At 32.8% G+C, this 18383-nt stretch overlaps 1 protein-coding gene across 1 annotated transcript in view; it reads right to left on the reverse strand.

The window, feature by feature from the left end:
- Positions 1 to 17896, reverse strand: part of LOC129791298 (tribbles homolog 2-like) — a 39654-nt gene extending 21758 nt beyond the window's left edge. The window contains exons 1-4 of the mRNA XM_055829375.1: positions 17554 to 17896; positions 13357 to 14426; positions 7643 to 7771; positions 7375 to 7535 (exon numbers count right to left, since the gene is read on the reverse strand). Of these exons, the coding sequence (XP_055685350.1) occupies positions 7375 to 7535; positions 7643 to 7771; positions 13357 to 13761 (695 nt within the window). The 5' untranslated portion in view covers positions 13762 to 14426; positions 17554 to 17896. The remainder of the gene's footprint in view (positions 1 to 7374; positions 7536 to 7642; positions 7772 to 13356; positions 14427 to 17553) is intronic.
- Positions 17897 to 18383: the final 487 nt, after the last annotated feature.

Below are 18383 nucleotides of genomic sequence, written 5' to 3' on the forward strand. Positions count from 1 at the left end.
TTGCGCGCTTTAGAGCATAATATTATATGCAAAATAGTGTCAAAGAATTACTCCAAAAAAAAGTCTCTTTGCACGACTAATTGGAGATTATCTCCAAAGCACATTTTCAATTCTTTTTTTTTTCTATCTAGGACAACTTTTTCATGTCAAACTACCTATGTATGTATGTATGATAAATACTGACGAGAAGAGGAGAATTTTCATGTCACTTTTCGCAATACACATCATTCTCAAAAAGCGCGACGATACTATTTATAGTGTAAAAGTAAAATTGCGAATAAGTGACTGTGAATTTTAAATATAGATTTCAAGACACTGATGCTGTATGTACATTGAACGTGTGTGTTAATAAAAAGGTGCTATTGCAAAATATGATAAAAGATGGTGATAATACCAATATTAAATGTCATTTTGCAGTGAGAAAAACTTAAAGAGTTTGTGCATCGTACAGAATGTAATTTAGAAAATTAAATTTCTATTGAAAATTTGCATAAAATTCAGGTAAAAAATTTAAATCAAATATGAATCAACGTCATTGTAAGATTTTATAGTCGAGACATCACGTAATTTAGCCCAGAGCCATCTATTGGCTAATTTGTTTGAACGAAAACAACTAGACGTGTATTCCCTCTATTCTAACTAAAATATAAAATTTTCACAGCTCAAAAATTCTTTTTAGCCCACATTACTCTTTAAAAATGATGGCGCAGGAAATATCGTATTGCCAAATAGCCCCAACTGAAATTAGTCCAATTATTTAAATTATACTTTTTATCATCTCTCTGTCGCATCCACGACTATTATGGCTTTTATTCTAACATTTGTACAGACTATAAAACACGTTTAAAAAAAAAGCAGTGTCCAATTGCCCACTAAATTCAATTCAAGAATATGTGTACGCAATGTCTTCTCAATTAGTATCAAAATGATGACAGCGACGTCGCAATATACCCGTAAGTTTTGCGTCACACACACCGAATGTAATTTAATGATTTCACATGTCAATCGTTCATTTATTATATTATTGCAAGAATTACTTATACAAATACAGACAGCGATAATTGGCTAATCCATGGACTTTTTTTTTATATATACTTCTTTTGGCTTCTTCTGTTTTTTTTATTCATTTAAAAACATTACCGAACCATAAGGTAAGAAATCAAACTCCATAATAAACACACAAAATACAAACAACACACATACATCTCCTGAGAGAGCACCAGCAGGAGGTATGATGGTGTTTTGTAGAAAATGATTTATGTATTATAAAATAAAGTATAAACTTGAATTTTGTTAATAGTTTTGCTATTTCATCAATCAATTCAATACCATTTATGTACAAAATCTTTTTTTTTTGCATCATACTATTGCACCCAAGTGATTTCACTTATATATGCAATAATTCCAATTTAAATCACCTCCTATTACTCACGATCACATGCCCCGAAGACAAAAAAAAAACCCTTTTTAATGGATTTAAAAGGCATAAACAAAAAAACCCCTTTGCGTTGCATCAGAGTGATGGGTGAGAAAGAAAATCATCTTTTTAATCTTTTTTTTGGCTTTGCCACAAAACTAATTACTCAATCATGAAAATGAAAAAAAACGCCCTGAACCAAGGTGAATTTTGACATATTCGTATTAAATAAGATATTTATATACTATTTTATATAGCACATTATGTACTCCGGTAAAGAACTAGAAGGTCTCTCTCTTGATTTTTAACGCATTCGCAACACCACTGAATGTCCATGTGATCGTGAAATTTTCAAGTAGAAAAAAAAAACTTAGGAAATCCGAAGAAACACCGCTTTTTTTTAGAGGTCACACCGCGGATGACAGTTGCGCAAAAATTATTCAATATAATTTCAATATCCTCTTCACACACCGGTGTAGCACTATTTTAATTTTTTTCTTATAATGTAATCCCCATACAGGGTGTTCCGAAAATTAAAAAAAAACAGACACAAGCTATTGGATTTTAATTTAAAAATTAATTTTTTTCATTCATTGTTCATTGTTCAAGTTCAATCAATCTCTTTGAAAATAAAAAAAATTATGAATGGATTTTTTTCTTTGAAGACAGTCAAATGGAAAACGAACGGAATTTTCAGCGACGCTTTGACTAATTTAAAATTATAACCAAAAAAGTTTCAATTCTACATTGTAGTGCCTGATGATGCTTTCAAATCAGTCGAAATGTCGCTGAAAGCAACAAGACGTTTGCTTTTCACATTGAAAACAGATCAATAGAGCATAAGCTTCATGATGGCACTCCCTAGCATACTTCATAAAAAATTTTCCCACCCTGTACCACAACGATTCACAATCAAGAGAAGACAGACGATTTTTTTTAAACAACAATAAATCACAATTGAGAAACTCAATTCGAATTTGCAAAATCCGCGACGATTTCAGCATAACATACATATTTTTCTTCTTCTCCTCTCGCACTCTGCAATATCTATATCAAGGTTAGAGGTTACAGTGTCACAAACAATCGTCACCACACTCCCATATAGAATTTTTACACGATAGGCGCGAATCGTTGTCCCACTCGTTCCCTCACTTTGATAGTCTGTATTAAATTTATCCACGTACTTTTCGCAATAGCACCGCATATATACAAGTGTTACAGAAATAAAAATAATATGATGTTGAAAGACACAACACTGAGAAGTCAGAAAAAAATCGAAGATTTATTTCATAATCAATTCACTATAGAAGAAGATTTATTGCTCTCTCAGTGTTCAACACATACCTACATACATATGCGAACTATATGTATGTTGTATATATACTTTTTAACCTCTAAAAAAATATATCGAAAAAAAAATTCCCATCAACACTGGGTGGTAGTACACGAGCAATCTGCAACTTCTTAATTAAATTGCCTTTGTGAAATTTAACACCCAATCATTTAGAGGCCTCCCCCCTGCCTCGTATGTACTTTTCTTTATAGCATAAAAACATATCAAAACGCATGAGATATATTGTGTTGAAATCAATAAATGCCAATTTAATTTATAATACAGTCCCGTCATATTATAAAATAGAGTTTTGTGCTGCTCAAAAGTACCTCTTTGTTCCCCCAGAAAACATTCCTTCTATTATTTAATGGTATTAAATTGTTTCCCTTGTGAAATTCACTTCTTTCAATTTAACAAAACCTTCTTGTGTTACATATATATTGGCGTGTGCAACATATTTCTTCATAGTTCCCGAAGCAACTCTCCAATGGTTCTAGAATTCTAATATTACTCCCTATGTTTTTTCTTCATGTTTGTATTAGAAGGAGACGACAAAGTGCAGAAATGGCTGCTCACAAACCTATCCGGATTTATTATATACATACTAACATACAAGTTCCGCAACACAGTGTTTTGTAATCTTTTGTAAATTAGTTGGTATTGTCAAAGCCAGCACCTTGGAGCTGAGCCTTGTGTGTCTTAATTTAAAGTCTGTATAGTTTTTATTCATGGAAAAAAAAAAACGAAGAGCCACAAGGCGCGCGCATGTAGTGTCTTATACAGAATATATTGTTATTGAAGATCTTCTTGTAAGTTTATTTTTCTTCTTAAAATTATAATTTAATAATTCCCATGTCCTTCTAATAAAAGAATTTTTTTTTTCGTAAAAATATCTATTAAAAATGTTTTAATTGACAATTTTATCTTTCTTTTATCCTTGCAAGATAAGAATCTTTTGCAAAATACTTTTAAAAAAAAAAAGTAATAGGTATTCACAACAAGATCAAGAAGGAAAAACTTTCGTGGTAAATCACCGTAAAATCACTTTTAATTTTGCAAAAAAGCAAGGACATGACCGAGCCCCAGAGATCAATCGAGCATAAAAAAAATGTTTGCTTCCATAAACCACAATATTTTGGGTAGGTACGTATATGTATGTATATAAGCCCCAAATTAGTGTGCCAATTAATGAAGGAATATCATGCAATGTCTGGGAACTGTCTCACTCCATAAAGTGACTCGGCGTGCGTATTTATTTTTTTTCGTAAACCATAAAAGAGATTTCGCGCAGAAATGCAAATTCACGCATGCGTCAACCATTTAGGTTGCTCTTTTGGCTCATTTTAAGCCATCCACGGTGCTTTTTTATGCTCTCTTTTGCACTCTTCATCAAATGTTGGTGAATTTATCCAACACTGCGGTGTACATAGCACCGCCAAGTGTGTGTAATATTCTTTTAACTGGAACAAAACCTTGAAACTGCGGTTCAATGGGTTTGTAACAATACGACCTCAATATACAATGGGCCTCCAATGCATTACTCTCCCGCCAATTTTTTCTTCTTCTTCTCTTTATTTTTTCAACTTCTTCATCCATCAGAAGAAATGCAATAAATCCTGATAAATTGCAAAAACATTATGTGATAAGAAACCCCAGTGAGGAACAATACTGAAAATTGAGACGTGGTGTACCCTTCAAAAGAAAAAAAAATTAAGTACAATTGCAACTCAGCCATTGGCAGAGACTCATCAGTATTCACAAAATGAAAAATATGCGATCGCGCTAAAGGTGAGTTAGCAAAACAATTATAAAAATCCCCATAAGACACAATGTGAGAAAAAATGTGCCAGCATAGCAAAGAGAATATCGCGAGAGAGAGAGAGTGAAAAAAAAATAGCAAATAAATACTTCATCAAGGCACAGAAAGGTAGTTTTGTGACCTTTAACACACGCATTATACACATTGGCAGATCCCGCGAATTGTGGCACGACCCTGACAGAGAATTTATAGCTCTTTCGCGATGTGATCTTCACCACAATATCAAATTGGAAGGAGCTGACGAAGAAGAAGATGAAAAAAAAAAATAATACAATTTATTCTGCCAATTCACCACAATGGATTTGCCTTTCAAAACCCTCCTGCATATTTAACAACAATTGAGCTGTTGTAGGATTTTTTTTGACAAGAACTGTAATAACGTAAGACACAGCGTCACACAAACCTTTGCGATGGTGACCAATAACAAAATTTAGCAATCACACCTTTTTTTTTTTAACAATACTCCCCTCAACAATTGCAATTGAATTTGTGGAAGAAATATATACTACTCTATTAAAAAAAAATAAAGAGACCCAAGAAGAAAAAAAAAAGACTGGAAAATGTATGTTACAATTATTAAAAAAGAAGTTGTTGCCAATGTTGCTGCCACTGGTGAAGGTTATGAGATAGTATTTAATTTCATTTCATCATCAAACAAGTTTGTTTTCAGTGACTTGGTGTGTTTTTTTTGCATAGAAAAAATTTTCTTGCAGTGCTGCAGAAAAAAATCCAAGAAAATAAAAAAAAATGCACACGCATATTTGTTCGCACAATCTCCCCACATACCCACTTTTTTATGTAGGTACCGACGTATGTATGTAGTCACATTAAAGTATAGTCTCTCCTCAAATTGAAAGATGATATAGAGAAAAATATTACTGCAATAAGCGTGAAGAAATCAACCTCTAAAGCACCACTTTATATCACCTACAAACCATATTAATGCATGAGGGGTACAAAAGTTTCCGTCGTGCTGCTTAATTTGTTCTTTAAACTGTCTCAATTTAAAGGATTATTCTAACTCACATTCTAACTTAATTTTTATTTATTTTGTACCTTGAAAGTCATTAAACGTTTTTACTAAATAAAAATTTTAAATTTTCAAATTTTTTAACAAGAAAAATGCTCCTTAAGATTTTCTAGCGACGTCTTGAAACTAAACCAAATTCAACTAACCAACTTAGGTTTAAAACTTTTCAACCTCCCATCGCATATTTGTGTGCAACATTACAGCACATGTATGCCAATTTAGCAAACTCTCTCGCAGATGTATCATTAAACCACCACAAATTCACATCTTAAGCGAAAATTAGTCTGTGTCCCCCCAATGAAGTTCCCCCCATTTGGGACCGTAATATACCTACAACTGATTGTATGTCTACATTTTCTCGACTCTCTGAAACATGTGCAATAAGGTGAGTAACAGCTTTTAATTCAAATATTGCGGAAATTGTCTATTTCGGAATATTTTGTTTAAAAGAGATTTCATTGCATACACACAGACACACATTTTTCGAAGAATGGTGTCAAACAAACCTTTTATTAATAGCTCTGCAAAAACTCACCATACACACATTTGCAATTTAATAATTTTTAGCCAATTGCCGCGTGAGGAAATTGTGCTTTTGCAGAAGTCTCCTGAAATTGTTTTTTCCTTGCCTTCAATTTCTTTTTTATTTCTCTTTAACATTTAAAACGGCTAAACCATTTTCCAATTAGCACATACATCCCTTTCAAAATAACCTCCACAACATTGCTGTTTTTGATTACAACCATTTGAAATAAATTCTATTGCACATTTTCCAAAGTGGAAATGTTGCCATTTTTCTTTCTTATGTATACAGGTATGTATTAGTCAAGCTATGCCCGATGTAATCAATTGATATTGGTAATAATCAAGTAGATCAAGACGTCCTTATCGTGTTTTACGTGAAGAAGTAGAACAAGTCTTATCGTTAAACAAGAATTTTTTTTTTCATTTTACTCCACATTTAGCTGTGAACGAACAAAGGGAAAATTGAATTGCGTTAACACACATTACTGTGTGGTTTAGTTTTCAAATTCCTTATTCATGCTCTTATTTGCAAAAGTCGTGATTAAAGAGCCGTTTTAGCTTCATTTGGAACGAAATAAATTATATACTAAAACCCCAAGATTTTGACGGAGACTTATAGATTTAGAGAGGCGGAATAATTTTTCAAAATCCTAAACTGGAATTTCTTTCCCATCTTTTCGGGGGAAAGGGCAATAATGTGATACAAAATTCCTAATCTCTTCTTTTCTTAAGAATTCTTAGTTATTCCCATAATTCCCAAAAATTTTAACAAGAAATGATAAAACGATAAAATTTTTCATCAAACTTTTCAAAAAAAAATCAAAAATAGAAAAAACTCTGAGTCATTGGAATGAAAATTAATTTTCATCACTTCCTCTTTAGATTCTCAACAACAATGTTCAAGTCACGATGTTCCATTCTATCACATTCCTATTGATAATTTATGTAAATATTGTTGATGAATCAAAACTTATGGCACCTGTCACGAATTTTTGATAAATTCTATTTCTTTTTCATTTATGTTTTTCATCTTTTTTTTGCAGGAAATCCAAAAATAATCGCACGTATTTATGTAGTTTCTTTACGCACATTTTACCGCAAAGGAAAACATCGTCAAACATTTAAAAAGAAATTATGCTAAGACTTTTCCCTCATACAGATGCCTTTGAGAGAAGTTCGAGATGGTTTAGAAAGGGGCAACAACAATAACAAAAAAAAAGAAGTGATCAAAACATTGGGTTTGTACTCACTTGTCTTCATCGGCGAAAATAAACTTTCGAAGTTTGAGATCTCTCAAAACGATCCCTTGTTCGTGACATGCTTTCACCGTTTCACACATTTGGCGGAACAAACGTCGTGCTTCCACTTCACGGAGACGCTTACGGACGCGCACATAGGAATGGAGATCACCCTAGAAAAGAAATAACAAATATAAGACAACAATCGGATTTGTAGACATTCATTTTTTCTTTCTTTCTTCAACTGATCCACTTAAGAAAAAAAGATTTTCTCTCTTACCTGCGATGGCGTGAAGAAGAGATAAGTTTGATTGGATCCTTGAATGACTTTCTGCAATGGATTTATATGAGCATGTCCATCGAGACGAAAATGGGCTGTCAGCAAATTTGAGCAGGGATTATTCGCAATCTGTGTGTCGTCGTCGTAGAGACAGAAAGAGAAGAAATTGCCATGAATTCATTTAACACTTTTGGTACCTAACTTTCTATTGCATGCTACATGCAACGGGGTCTGCAAAAACAATTTTATCTTGCCCCCAACGATCAATAATTTAATTTATATTTTAGCCCAGGCGCATAGAGTCAAAATACCACGTTGCGTTGTAAATCATTCAGATTTTTATACCCCCAATTAAGTAGACCAATTAAAATTAATTAAAACAACTCGTTGAGAGTCGTTTGTCGTTCTTTTGCACTATCATCACCACAAATCTCAAAAACCAAAGTGTCCAAATAATTATTTCACCATTTACTATTCTCCTGAAGCACGATATATATGTAGCTATAACTCAAGCACACCCGTAACACTCTAATATACCTTAAAATGTTATTTAGTGTGCAATATTAATAATGAACATTATAGTAGAATAATAATGCTCTATACGTGTTTAAGCATTCAGATTTTAAAGGGGGTTTTACTTGAAAATATGTTCAAGAGCGTAACTAAATAAATGTTTTTTTTTTCTTGAGAATTTGGTCGTTTAGTTTGAAATGTTTTCTGTTAAATAGAACGTTCTTTTGGGTTGGAAAACTTCTTAATTGCAATAAAAAAAACATTTTACAGGATCATAGTTAAAAATCTGTTCATGGGGCTAGATGTAGATTTATTTATTTTTATTTTAAAGAATATAAAAAAAAATATTGACATTACTTAATTACATTATCGGCTATTGCATGCAAATTAGCAGTTCTTGATAATTTTCTTATGCAATTCTAACGTTTGATGTCTCTTTTACAATGTTTCACGTTCATTTTTTTAATTTTTACCATCATTTGTGTTTCACGTCCATTTCTCTAACGTTTGACGACATTTTTTAGTTTCATGTTTTTTTTTTCAAAGATTTAATGCCCTTATTCTAATGTTTCACATTTATTTTCTTATTTATGACGTCTCTTTCCTAATATTCTCAGGTTTCTTTTTAAAGATTTAACGTTCCTTGTGTTTCACGACTGTTTCTCTAACGATTGACGTGCCTTTTTAATGTTTCACGCATTTATTAGAACAAAAACATTTCATATTTCTAGGTTTGGTGTATATTTTCTAGCGTTTCACATTTATTTTCTAACGTTTGACATATCTTTTAAAAAATTTAACATTTATATTTCAACGATTGAACATTCTTTTGTAACATTTGACATTTACTTTTAAATGTTTTTCTCTATAAAATTTTTAGTTTGGAAATAATTTCTTTTTAATCCCAAAAAAAAAATTGTCTGACTTTTAATTTAAATTTAAACAATTAAATATCTTTTTTAGATATAGCCGGCTATGTCATTATTTATTTTATGAAATTTTAGTCAAATTGCTGTAGAAAGTAATTCAAAGCAAAATAGAATCTTTACACGAATATTTAACAATCAATCAAAAAAAATCTTTAGGAATTCCTTAATTTTTCTTCTTCACAGAGAACATTTCCCTTTAGCTGACCAAATTAATTTACCCCCAAGCGTGCACGTGGAATGATTTTAATGTCAAATTTCCTTCTTGAATACTCAAATATCAAGTGGACAAGTCCTTAATTGCATTGTAGTCGACAAACTTTATTATGTACAACTATATATGAACATTTTCCCCCCACTAAAGCAGCTTCCGCTCGAGACTCATTTATTATAACAAACAAATAAACATTGGAATCTCACGCAAAGTACGAGATTTTAATCGCTACACTGCTCTGACTTTCCCGATTAAAAATCCCAAAGAAGTCTCTCTCATGGATGCATGTCAATATAATATTGAAATTCTCTTCATCCCAAAAACCCACACGGATAGTATTGCCATCATATAGGCACGCCAATGGCCTCTTTATCGTCCCATTCATGACCTTCAGACTGATTTTAAACTCACTCACAGATGCCATCACAATGGAACTTGTCACTTCAATTGGTAATATGTATGTATGTAGTATGTGTAGTGTCTACTACTCCCCATAGAGACAAAGAGATTGCAATTTAACTTCCCATTTTTTCAGCTAAAGCAACTTTGTTAGCACGCGGACTGCAATTCAAGTTTCATTGAGCCACTTAAGCCCGCTTTGCTCATACGTAGTGTTTGATAGTATTTCAGCAATTTCCCCACAAGTCGGAAAATTCATTATATAAAGAAAAAATGGTCGTCGTCAACCATATATCTGCGCCATTGCACTACATTTTAAGTGGAATGAAAAAAAAATATATAAAAGCAAAAAGGAAAAACACGAATTCTAAGCAACAATGAATTATTTCAACATTTTGCATTACAAAATACTTGAGCAAAACACCAAAAAAAAACACCGCATAAGATAGCATTTATCCACAAGATAAATATGGAAAAATGTGGTTTATTTTTTCTTCTTATTTTCCTCACTGATAAGAAATTTTTTTCTACGTTTAGAATACACTCTGAAAAATTTATATTCTATGCTGTTTTTTATTTTCTTTTTAATAAAATTAATTTTTTGAATCATCTAGCATTTAATCCGTGTTAGGAAATTCAACAAATTTCAATAACAAGACTCACTCGCACGTTTAACAAAGCCAAAGCAAGGAATGAAAAAAAGAAAAACATGTGATTGTTGAATTTTCCAAGAATGTCTTTCATGTTGCCTTTTAGATTGCATAAAATCACTTTTGTTAAATGGATGAATTAAAATATAAAAATTTCGAAATATTTCGAGGGACTCTTAATTGAACAATAAGCCCATATTTTTCTCTCTCAATAACTCACACCATGAGAGGGAGTTTAAAAAATAAAATAAAAAGAATTTAGAAAACAATAATAAAATATTCTTATCGGATACTCTTGTTGTATGGCATAACACAATATCCTCTCCTATACTAAATCAATATTTTTTTTCTCCTTTTAAATAAGAGATGCACGTTTCTTATGTTTTCAATTTATATTATGTACAAAAGTCTGTGGTTTTATGTTATCTACATATTACACCAGCTACACTATAAAGCACGAGATACTACGTCATACTACACAAATACATCCATGGAAAATCCCCCAAGTCCATTGTCTCGAGATCTCTCTTTCATAATCTCAGGAAATTCTCCATTTATATACCTACATTTATAAAATTTTATTTGTATATAAAAGTCAGCGCGCGATATCGCGTGTGTATGGCGTTTTCTTTTTTTTTATCAAGGCAATTCAAAACATTAAAAAAAAAACTTATGCGTCACTATATCTTCTCTCTCTGTATTTGTGGGAAACGTGTGATTCACCACGTGGTCATATTTTTTCTTTCAGTGTTTCAACAAAAGGAATAGATACCACGATCACTGTCATCGTCATCAATGTTCTCAAACATTCATCAAATTGAGGCAGGAGAAAGGAAGATTTAAATTCTCTTTATGAATGAATGAAGAGAGAGAGAAACAAAGTTTCGAGATCATCGTGATTGTCGATCGTTTCTCACACATATTTTGAGGTCAAAAGTTGATTGAATAAATCAACCCAATATCACTAATGAATGGTGAGAAATGATTTGCATTCAACCCATATTGTACACATGCTGCAGTCACACGCGATCATTGCAATTTCAAAATTTTGCAAGAGAACTCCTCTGGTGATCTCATGGAGCAAAAAAAAAGAGAAACATAAAACATGATCTTGTGCGATCAAATGAGATCATTACAATACATAAGGTTCATGTTATTATTTCTCCTCTAAAAAAAACAACAAAACAACATTTTTGGAATCTCTTCTCTCTTATGCTCTGGAGGCACACTTGAAGATCCTCTTAAACATACAATGTTATGTTGTGTACATAGTACATACATAGTGAGGAAGAGACAAACAAACTGATTATATGATCGTGGTGTTGTGACTTCTGAATGTTATTTGGAATGAAAGGAATTTCACGATTTATTTTTCCAGGAAGTTTATCAATAGTTTAGGATTTTACAGAGGAAAAAAAAAACGTGGAGGTTCCGAGGCCACAACAAAACATGATGAAACTAATTGAAATTATTAATATGCTGGAATTAAATTTATTTTATGACTTTAAGAGAAAATCAATCGTGTGATTAATTTTTTTTAAAAAATTTTATTGACTAACTTCAATCGCTAATTTTATCATTTAGTGGATAATTTAATGATGAATTTGGGAAAAATATTTTTTTCAGGAAGATTGATCTTAAAAAAATAATTATTAAAAAAGGACTTCATTCGTTTCTGTACGGATAAAATTTTTATTCGAATAAATAAATAAAAACATGCAAAATTTTGTAGAGAATCGAAAAAAAAATTCAAAAACTATCAATGAGATATTCATTTTTTTAACTTTTGTATTAATTGGGAAATGAAATCAAACATTTACCCCAAAAAATGCACAGAATGACGTCACCATTTAATTTTTTGCTGATTCAGTGCATAAAGCATAAGAATGCTTTGTCAAATATCATTGACGAAGCATAAACATGAATGATTCATGCGTTAATAAGGGACAAAAGAAAAATAGTTAATCTTGTGAAATAATAACTAATAGTGACGTCATTGCTTGTATTTTTGGGGCAAATCTTAGCCACATTTTCCCAGATAATTCCAGTGGGAAAAATGGAAAGTCTATGGTGATTTTTTTAATTCTTTTTTTGGTCCTCTTCTTTTAAATTTCGTGTATTCTAATCTTTTTTTCGAATTAAGAATTTTTCCATAGAAAAATGAATAAACTCCTTTAACATATTTCTAGCATTTTTTTCTCCCTTTTAGCTGTATTTTTCATTTTTTTTATGACTTTAAAATATCTTCAATGGAATCATTTAGACCACACTGAAGGAACATTTTATAAACTCTCAATCGAAACCCATTAATGATAATAATGTGGTTGAGAAGAAACCATATTATTGGTAAATGTTGTGAAACTCTCAATAAACCGGAAATGCTACATATAAACTCTCAAGGAAATTCCGCATAAAACCGCCACAATTTTAAGCCAATTTAGCAAAATGTTCGATATGAATGATTTTGCAACGGGAATGAGGTTTATTGTTCACTAGAGAGATGAAGAAGAAGAGAAATTGATAAATCACGAATGAGAAACCACAGGTAGTTTCCTCCCAATATTTTCTATCTAATTCATTTACAGTGTGGCCACGTAGTGTGACCTAAAAGAGCTTTCATGCCGAGTCTGGCTTTACTGCGATACTCATCTGTATTAATAATCATTGATAGTGCAAAAGAGCAACAAAAAACCGCAAAAACCATTTCCATTTATGCTAAAATATTGAGACAAATTAGCATTTTGCGAGGAAATTTGTGATAAATATCAAGCGTGTGTGTAACGCAATTGATAAACGTTCAATATAGTTTCGTTTAAAACACTAAGAGAAATAAAAATTAATCTTTTTGTTCTTTTGAATGAATGATTCATAAATTTCTAGAACAATTAAATTCAACGAAAATTAACGTTTCAAGTTCAAAAGAATTTAAAGAATTTCTTCAAAATCAATTAAAATTTAATAAAATTGTTTTTCAGGGTTAATAATTTCGCAATAAGATGTGTTTTTATTTACCTTGCAAACAAGCTCCTCATGGGTCTTCACGTCGACACACTTGTAGAGCGAACCACCATCCACGAGATCTAGCAGAAGGTACCGCTCAGCAAGGAGGGCTGCATTTGCCGGTGGTAGGATTACACCGTGGGGAGCAGCTGCATTCCCTGCAGCAGCACCCCCATTTTCCGGTGTTCCCGCTGCACCCTCCGTATTCGTCGTAGCTGGTACTCGCATAACCCGTTGCTGGCACTGCTGCGTGTGCATCGGGAAACGACCACAGTGGGATAGTCGATGGTGGAAGCATTTCTTCTGCTCACCACCACTGACCCCATTGACCCCCGGTTGTACCTCATCGGGCTTATTGGTCGGTGAAATGCGACTGAAGGCATTCGGTACGATTGGTGTACGAAAAGTTGCTTCCATTTTTGCAACAATAAATTCACAAACTTCTTTCTTTTCTTCCTAGTTCACTGTTAAAATCACTTCCTTCTCAGTTGAGCACTCACTTACAACTGTGAATCACTTGCATATAACACCTAAACAAAAACCTAACTCACTGTGTTTAGTAATAACCCTGTGGTCCACTGTTGTGTGCAATTTTGTAAACTTGTGAAATCACACCCTTCAACGATGCTTCACCCCCTTTTCTTTCTCTCTCTCTAAATATTATTTCACAATGTAATCCAATATCAATTAATGCGTAAAATTCTTCCTCCAACCGAAGCAGTTTTTTTTTATGTACAAAAATGGCTCGATGATGTTTCGAAGCAGTTCCTTATTTCACAAAAAAACTAATTAATTAAAAACTTAAAATAATTTTCACATAAAACGCAATTTAAGCATAATTTTGAGCATTTTTTTTTCTTGACAATTTATGAAAATCTTAAAGATTAGAAAGAAACTTGTGGTTGTTTTTTTGTACTTGTTGAGATGATATTGGGTTAAATGGGAACTGCAACACAATGTTGGGGACTATTTTGATTAATCCAAAATTCTTGTGTTAACATCCAATGCATATATAGCGTAATCCGGTGAGAATTTGGCCTGGTGACGTTGCAAGGTGAGGCATCAATAAATTAAAATTGTTTCTGTAATTAAATAAATAAAACTTATACATAAAAAAAAAACGTTTTCTTAGTGGCGGATGTGATGTCATGAAGAACCCACGTCAGCGATAACAACAATTTCTACATCAATATAATGTATATAAAAAAAAATATCCCAGATTGCGCCAAAATCCATCGAAATCTTCACATTTTTGCGAGCCTTTGTGTGTTTATCTTTTTATTTTCTTCTTCTCCTCACACTTTCTTGGGTAGCAGCTTTTGATGACAAACTCATCTAAATTTAGCCACTCCTTTTGCAAAATTGTTGCTATTCCGGTTTTAACAAAACATAAGAGACAGGAAAGAATCTCTCTCAGCATCGCACAATCCTACGTCTCGAAGACCCCTCTCGTGAACAACGCAAAATATCATTTTTTTTTGTTGCAAAAAAAAAACATCTCACATAAATGATTTTCATTTTAATTGCTCCCTCCTCCTTCTTGAGACTTTTATACTCTCTGGGGGCATTAAAAAAGCCCCACTCTCTCTCTCTCTGCCCTCTCTCATATTTCAGAGTATTTTCACTTCTATCAGGTCTCTCCGATTAACCTTGGCGCGGTTTGTGATAAGACTCACAGCGGAATCTAACACGAAACTTTTTTTTTTATTTCGCATATTACGCAGTGTGGTACCATCCAATTTTTTTCTTTACATACTTTTCCACTCCTATATGTCGCTATTTAGCGTTCTCCTCAACAGACCCACGTCGAAAGAGTCAAAGTTCTGCTAGTCTTGGAATATTACTCTTGAAAAAAAAAACGAGAGAACTATCATTTCCTCTTTGCGCAGAAAAAAAGTCTTCAAGTTCTTTTTTATTGTCTTAACTATAATATTCATTGAACGTATATCAGGAAATATCTGGTTGAGTGAACGGGGGTGCAAAAAAATGCGAAGAATGCCACATCATTCAAGGAAATGGAGAATTAGCAATTTATACTGATCAACTGAATAAATTAGGATTAGTAGAATTTGCTGAAATATCCCCATTAGAACAAATTAAATTGGAATCACTTACTAAAAAAGGTAATTTTTGTGGTTTGTGTTAATAACTATAAGGAACCTAGCGAGCCTAGCAGATCCTAATTAGCACTAAGAAATTCTAATATCGGGATTGATCCAAAAAAAAATTTTTTCCAATTTTTCGATAGTTGTAATCATTGTAAGACAATATAAATAAATTATAATAAAAAAAGAAAAAAATTAAAATCAAGAATTCTCAGAAAATATTAAAAATATTTCTGAAAGATTTCTGCAAGAAAAAAATATTCGTTAACTTTTATATAGATTAACAACAAAACAACGATTTTGAAAGACTTTTAAGATATAAGAAAGAATTCCTAACAGAATTGACTTTATTTTAACGAATTGAATAAATTTTTATCATCTATTATCTAATTTTTATTAAATTATTTTTGAAGATCAAATTCTTGACTTTAGTTCAGCAATTATTAAAGAAATTTCTTCAATTCTATTTTTTTCTTCTAAAAATTTCAAAAGTAGTGTGAGAACATTTTATTTCATCTTTTAATTTATTAGACAAAATTTTTAACAAATTTTTAGTCAGAAAACAACTACATTTAACAAAGAAAATATTAAATTTATTTAAATTTTTTAATTCATCACCCAAAACCTATTTATTTAATTAAATTAGTTTTTTTTTGCTAAATTTTCTAGAACTTTTTTTTATCACAAAATGAATGATAATCATAAAAATAAAACCATTCCATGTAATTAAGTATTAGCAACGCTCTTTCAGTCCAAAGTCTAAAGGTTCTTATCTATCTTATCAAATCAGACAATTTCCTTAGAATTTCTAATAAGAAAATAACCTGTAGTCAATAAAGTTTTTTTTTATTGAACGAAATTATTTTCTTATTAGTCTTTAAACTTCAAATTAGATTTTAAAAGACATAAAGAGTTATAATGAAAATTCCTACAACTAAATGGTGCTAAATTAATCATAAAACTCAGGGTTTTTCAAGTGATAACTGCTTAGAACTTTTTGTACCCTAATTTTGAAGACTTTATCACTTTAATTTTAATTTTTAGAAGATGAAAAATACTTATCGAATCCATTTGTTTATTTTTAATCCAAAAAACTGCCAGATTTTGACTCTTTTTGTGGCTTTTCTTCACACACATTTCCCGAATTCAATAATTTTTATTCCAATTTGATTCCACTGCATCCAATCTAAAAGTATGTTGGGAGGAGGAGATGACCTCCCTGGATGAGCCTTTGTTTTCCCAACACACAGCCCAAGAACATTCCTCCTCCCTTATCACTGCTGTATGTATTATTATTTACACAAAACTCTGTTGCAACGTTATCACTGCTTTTTGTGAATCAGAATAACTACTAAAATCATCTTTTTTTTTTCTCCAGAACTTTTAGCAGAACTTGTTGCCGGGCATTTGGCGCACCAACCAACTCTCGGGGGCAACTCAATACATTATTTATTCGCAGTGTAGCCCCCCGTACTGTGAGTAATTTGCATGTTTGTGTGAAAATAGATATTCCTCCTCGCGCCCAGTCAGTGCTAACTTGGAAACCGATCTGGGATGATGTAAAATGAGGAATTTTTTGCACGTTCTCATTTCTCGCGCAATTTGGGGAGTCCATGGAGCAGCAGATGCTTCCTCGTGGAATTTTCATGCATTTAATGCTGATTTCCTGGACTCTTGCACGGGAGGAAGTACTCTGGAGCCCTCCTAATTGCTTTTCAGGCAATCCTGATGGCATTTTAACCCGGAAATTGCGCCATATGGCATGAAATATGTGAGGAGAACTCCCAGTGGAGCTTATGCATTTAGCAACATGAAGATTCTTTGTACAAACACTTTTCTTTGCAATTTTCTAGCCTATTTCAGCACATTTTTGCCACCTTCTTCGACATACTCTGTGATTCACAAACACGTCCATTGAACAATAATTTTGTCGTTGTGAAATTCTACGGTTTGGCTTGCAAAACGGCAGCACCCTGCTTCGCGAGAGAACTGCGCACATCGCGAAAAAATCCCATCTTGCACTTTTTTCTCCCCACAACATTTATCACTGACGTGGCCCCCATCACATCCCATTGCCACACAGAGAATCTCTCTCCCGGGGTACCTTGAAAACCCAGAGAAATCTTCTAAAGGAAGGAGAGCGACGCGTAATTTCCCAAATCACACGGCTTGTTTTCTTTATGTGGCGAATTAGAATTTTCTTTTCTCTTCTTTTTTTTTTTTATCCAAAGCAGTTGTGGAGCAACGGATGCACTGAACAAATTCGTCCGCGTAAAAAAAAGGCACCGATTGACGTCGGTGTCCGCCCTTTAGGGGAGATTTGGAGACGGAAACACTGGGATTTTCAGAGAAAATACAGCGCGGAAAAAATGCTTCTTGACATCTCGACGGCCTTTTTTGAACTGAACTGTCGAATGACGTCCGACCCTGAGTAGAAGAAGAAGAACAAGACGTCAAGCATGCTGCGTCAAGCGAGCGCGGAATTACTGTTACGTGGCTTCGTGAAACATTTGGAGGGATTTGGGTATTTTCACAACAGTTTTCCGCAATTTTTCGCGTTTTCCGCTGTTTTTCCCTGCGAAATTGGGTTTTCCGGGCTTAAAATTCGACGCTACGGCGATTGGCATCAAAAATGCAGAGAGTTCGCGAAAATCCATTTCCGAGAAAACCGAGTCGTGTAAAATCCCCAACCGTCAAAATTTTCGCGCGCCCCCATTTCCGCACAAAGAAGTTCCCCAGAGGCTCTGGAGCATTCCCATGTGTTCCAGGAGCCCCAAAAATGGGTTTTATGACCAAAAAAAATTGGGGAAAAGCAAGAAAAGCACATTTTTTGGAAAAGCAATTTCGATTGACCGTTAAAATCAAAAAACGCGGCCAAAATTTCACACTACTAGCCTCTAAACGCTTTCGGCACAATAATTCTTCATTTTTCAC

This window comes from Lutzomyia longipalpis, chromosome 2, assembly GCF_024334085.1.
Source record: "Lutzomyia longipalpis isolate SR_M1_2022 chromosome 2, ASM2433408v1".
Classification (NCBI taxonomy): Eukaryota; Metazoa; Arthropoda; class Insecta; order Diptera; family Psychodidae; genus Lutzomyia; species Lutzomyia longipalpis.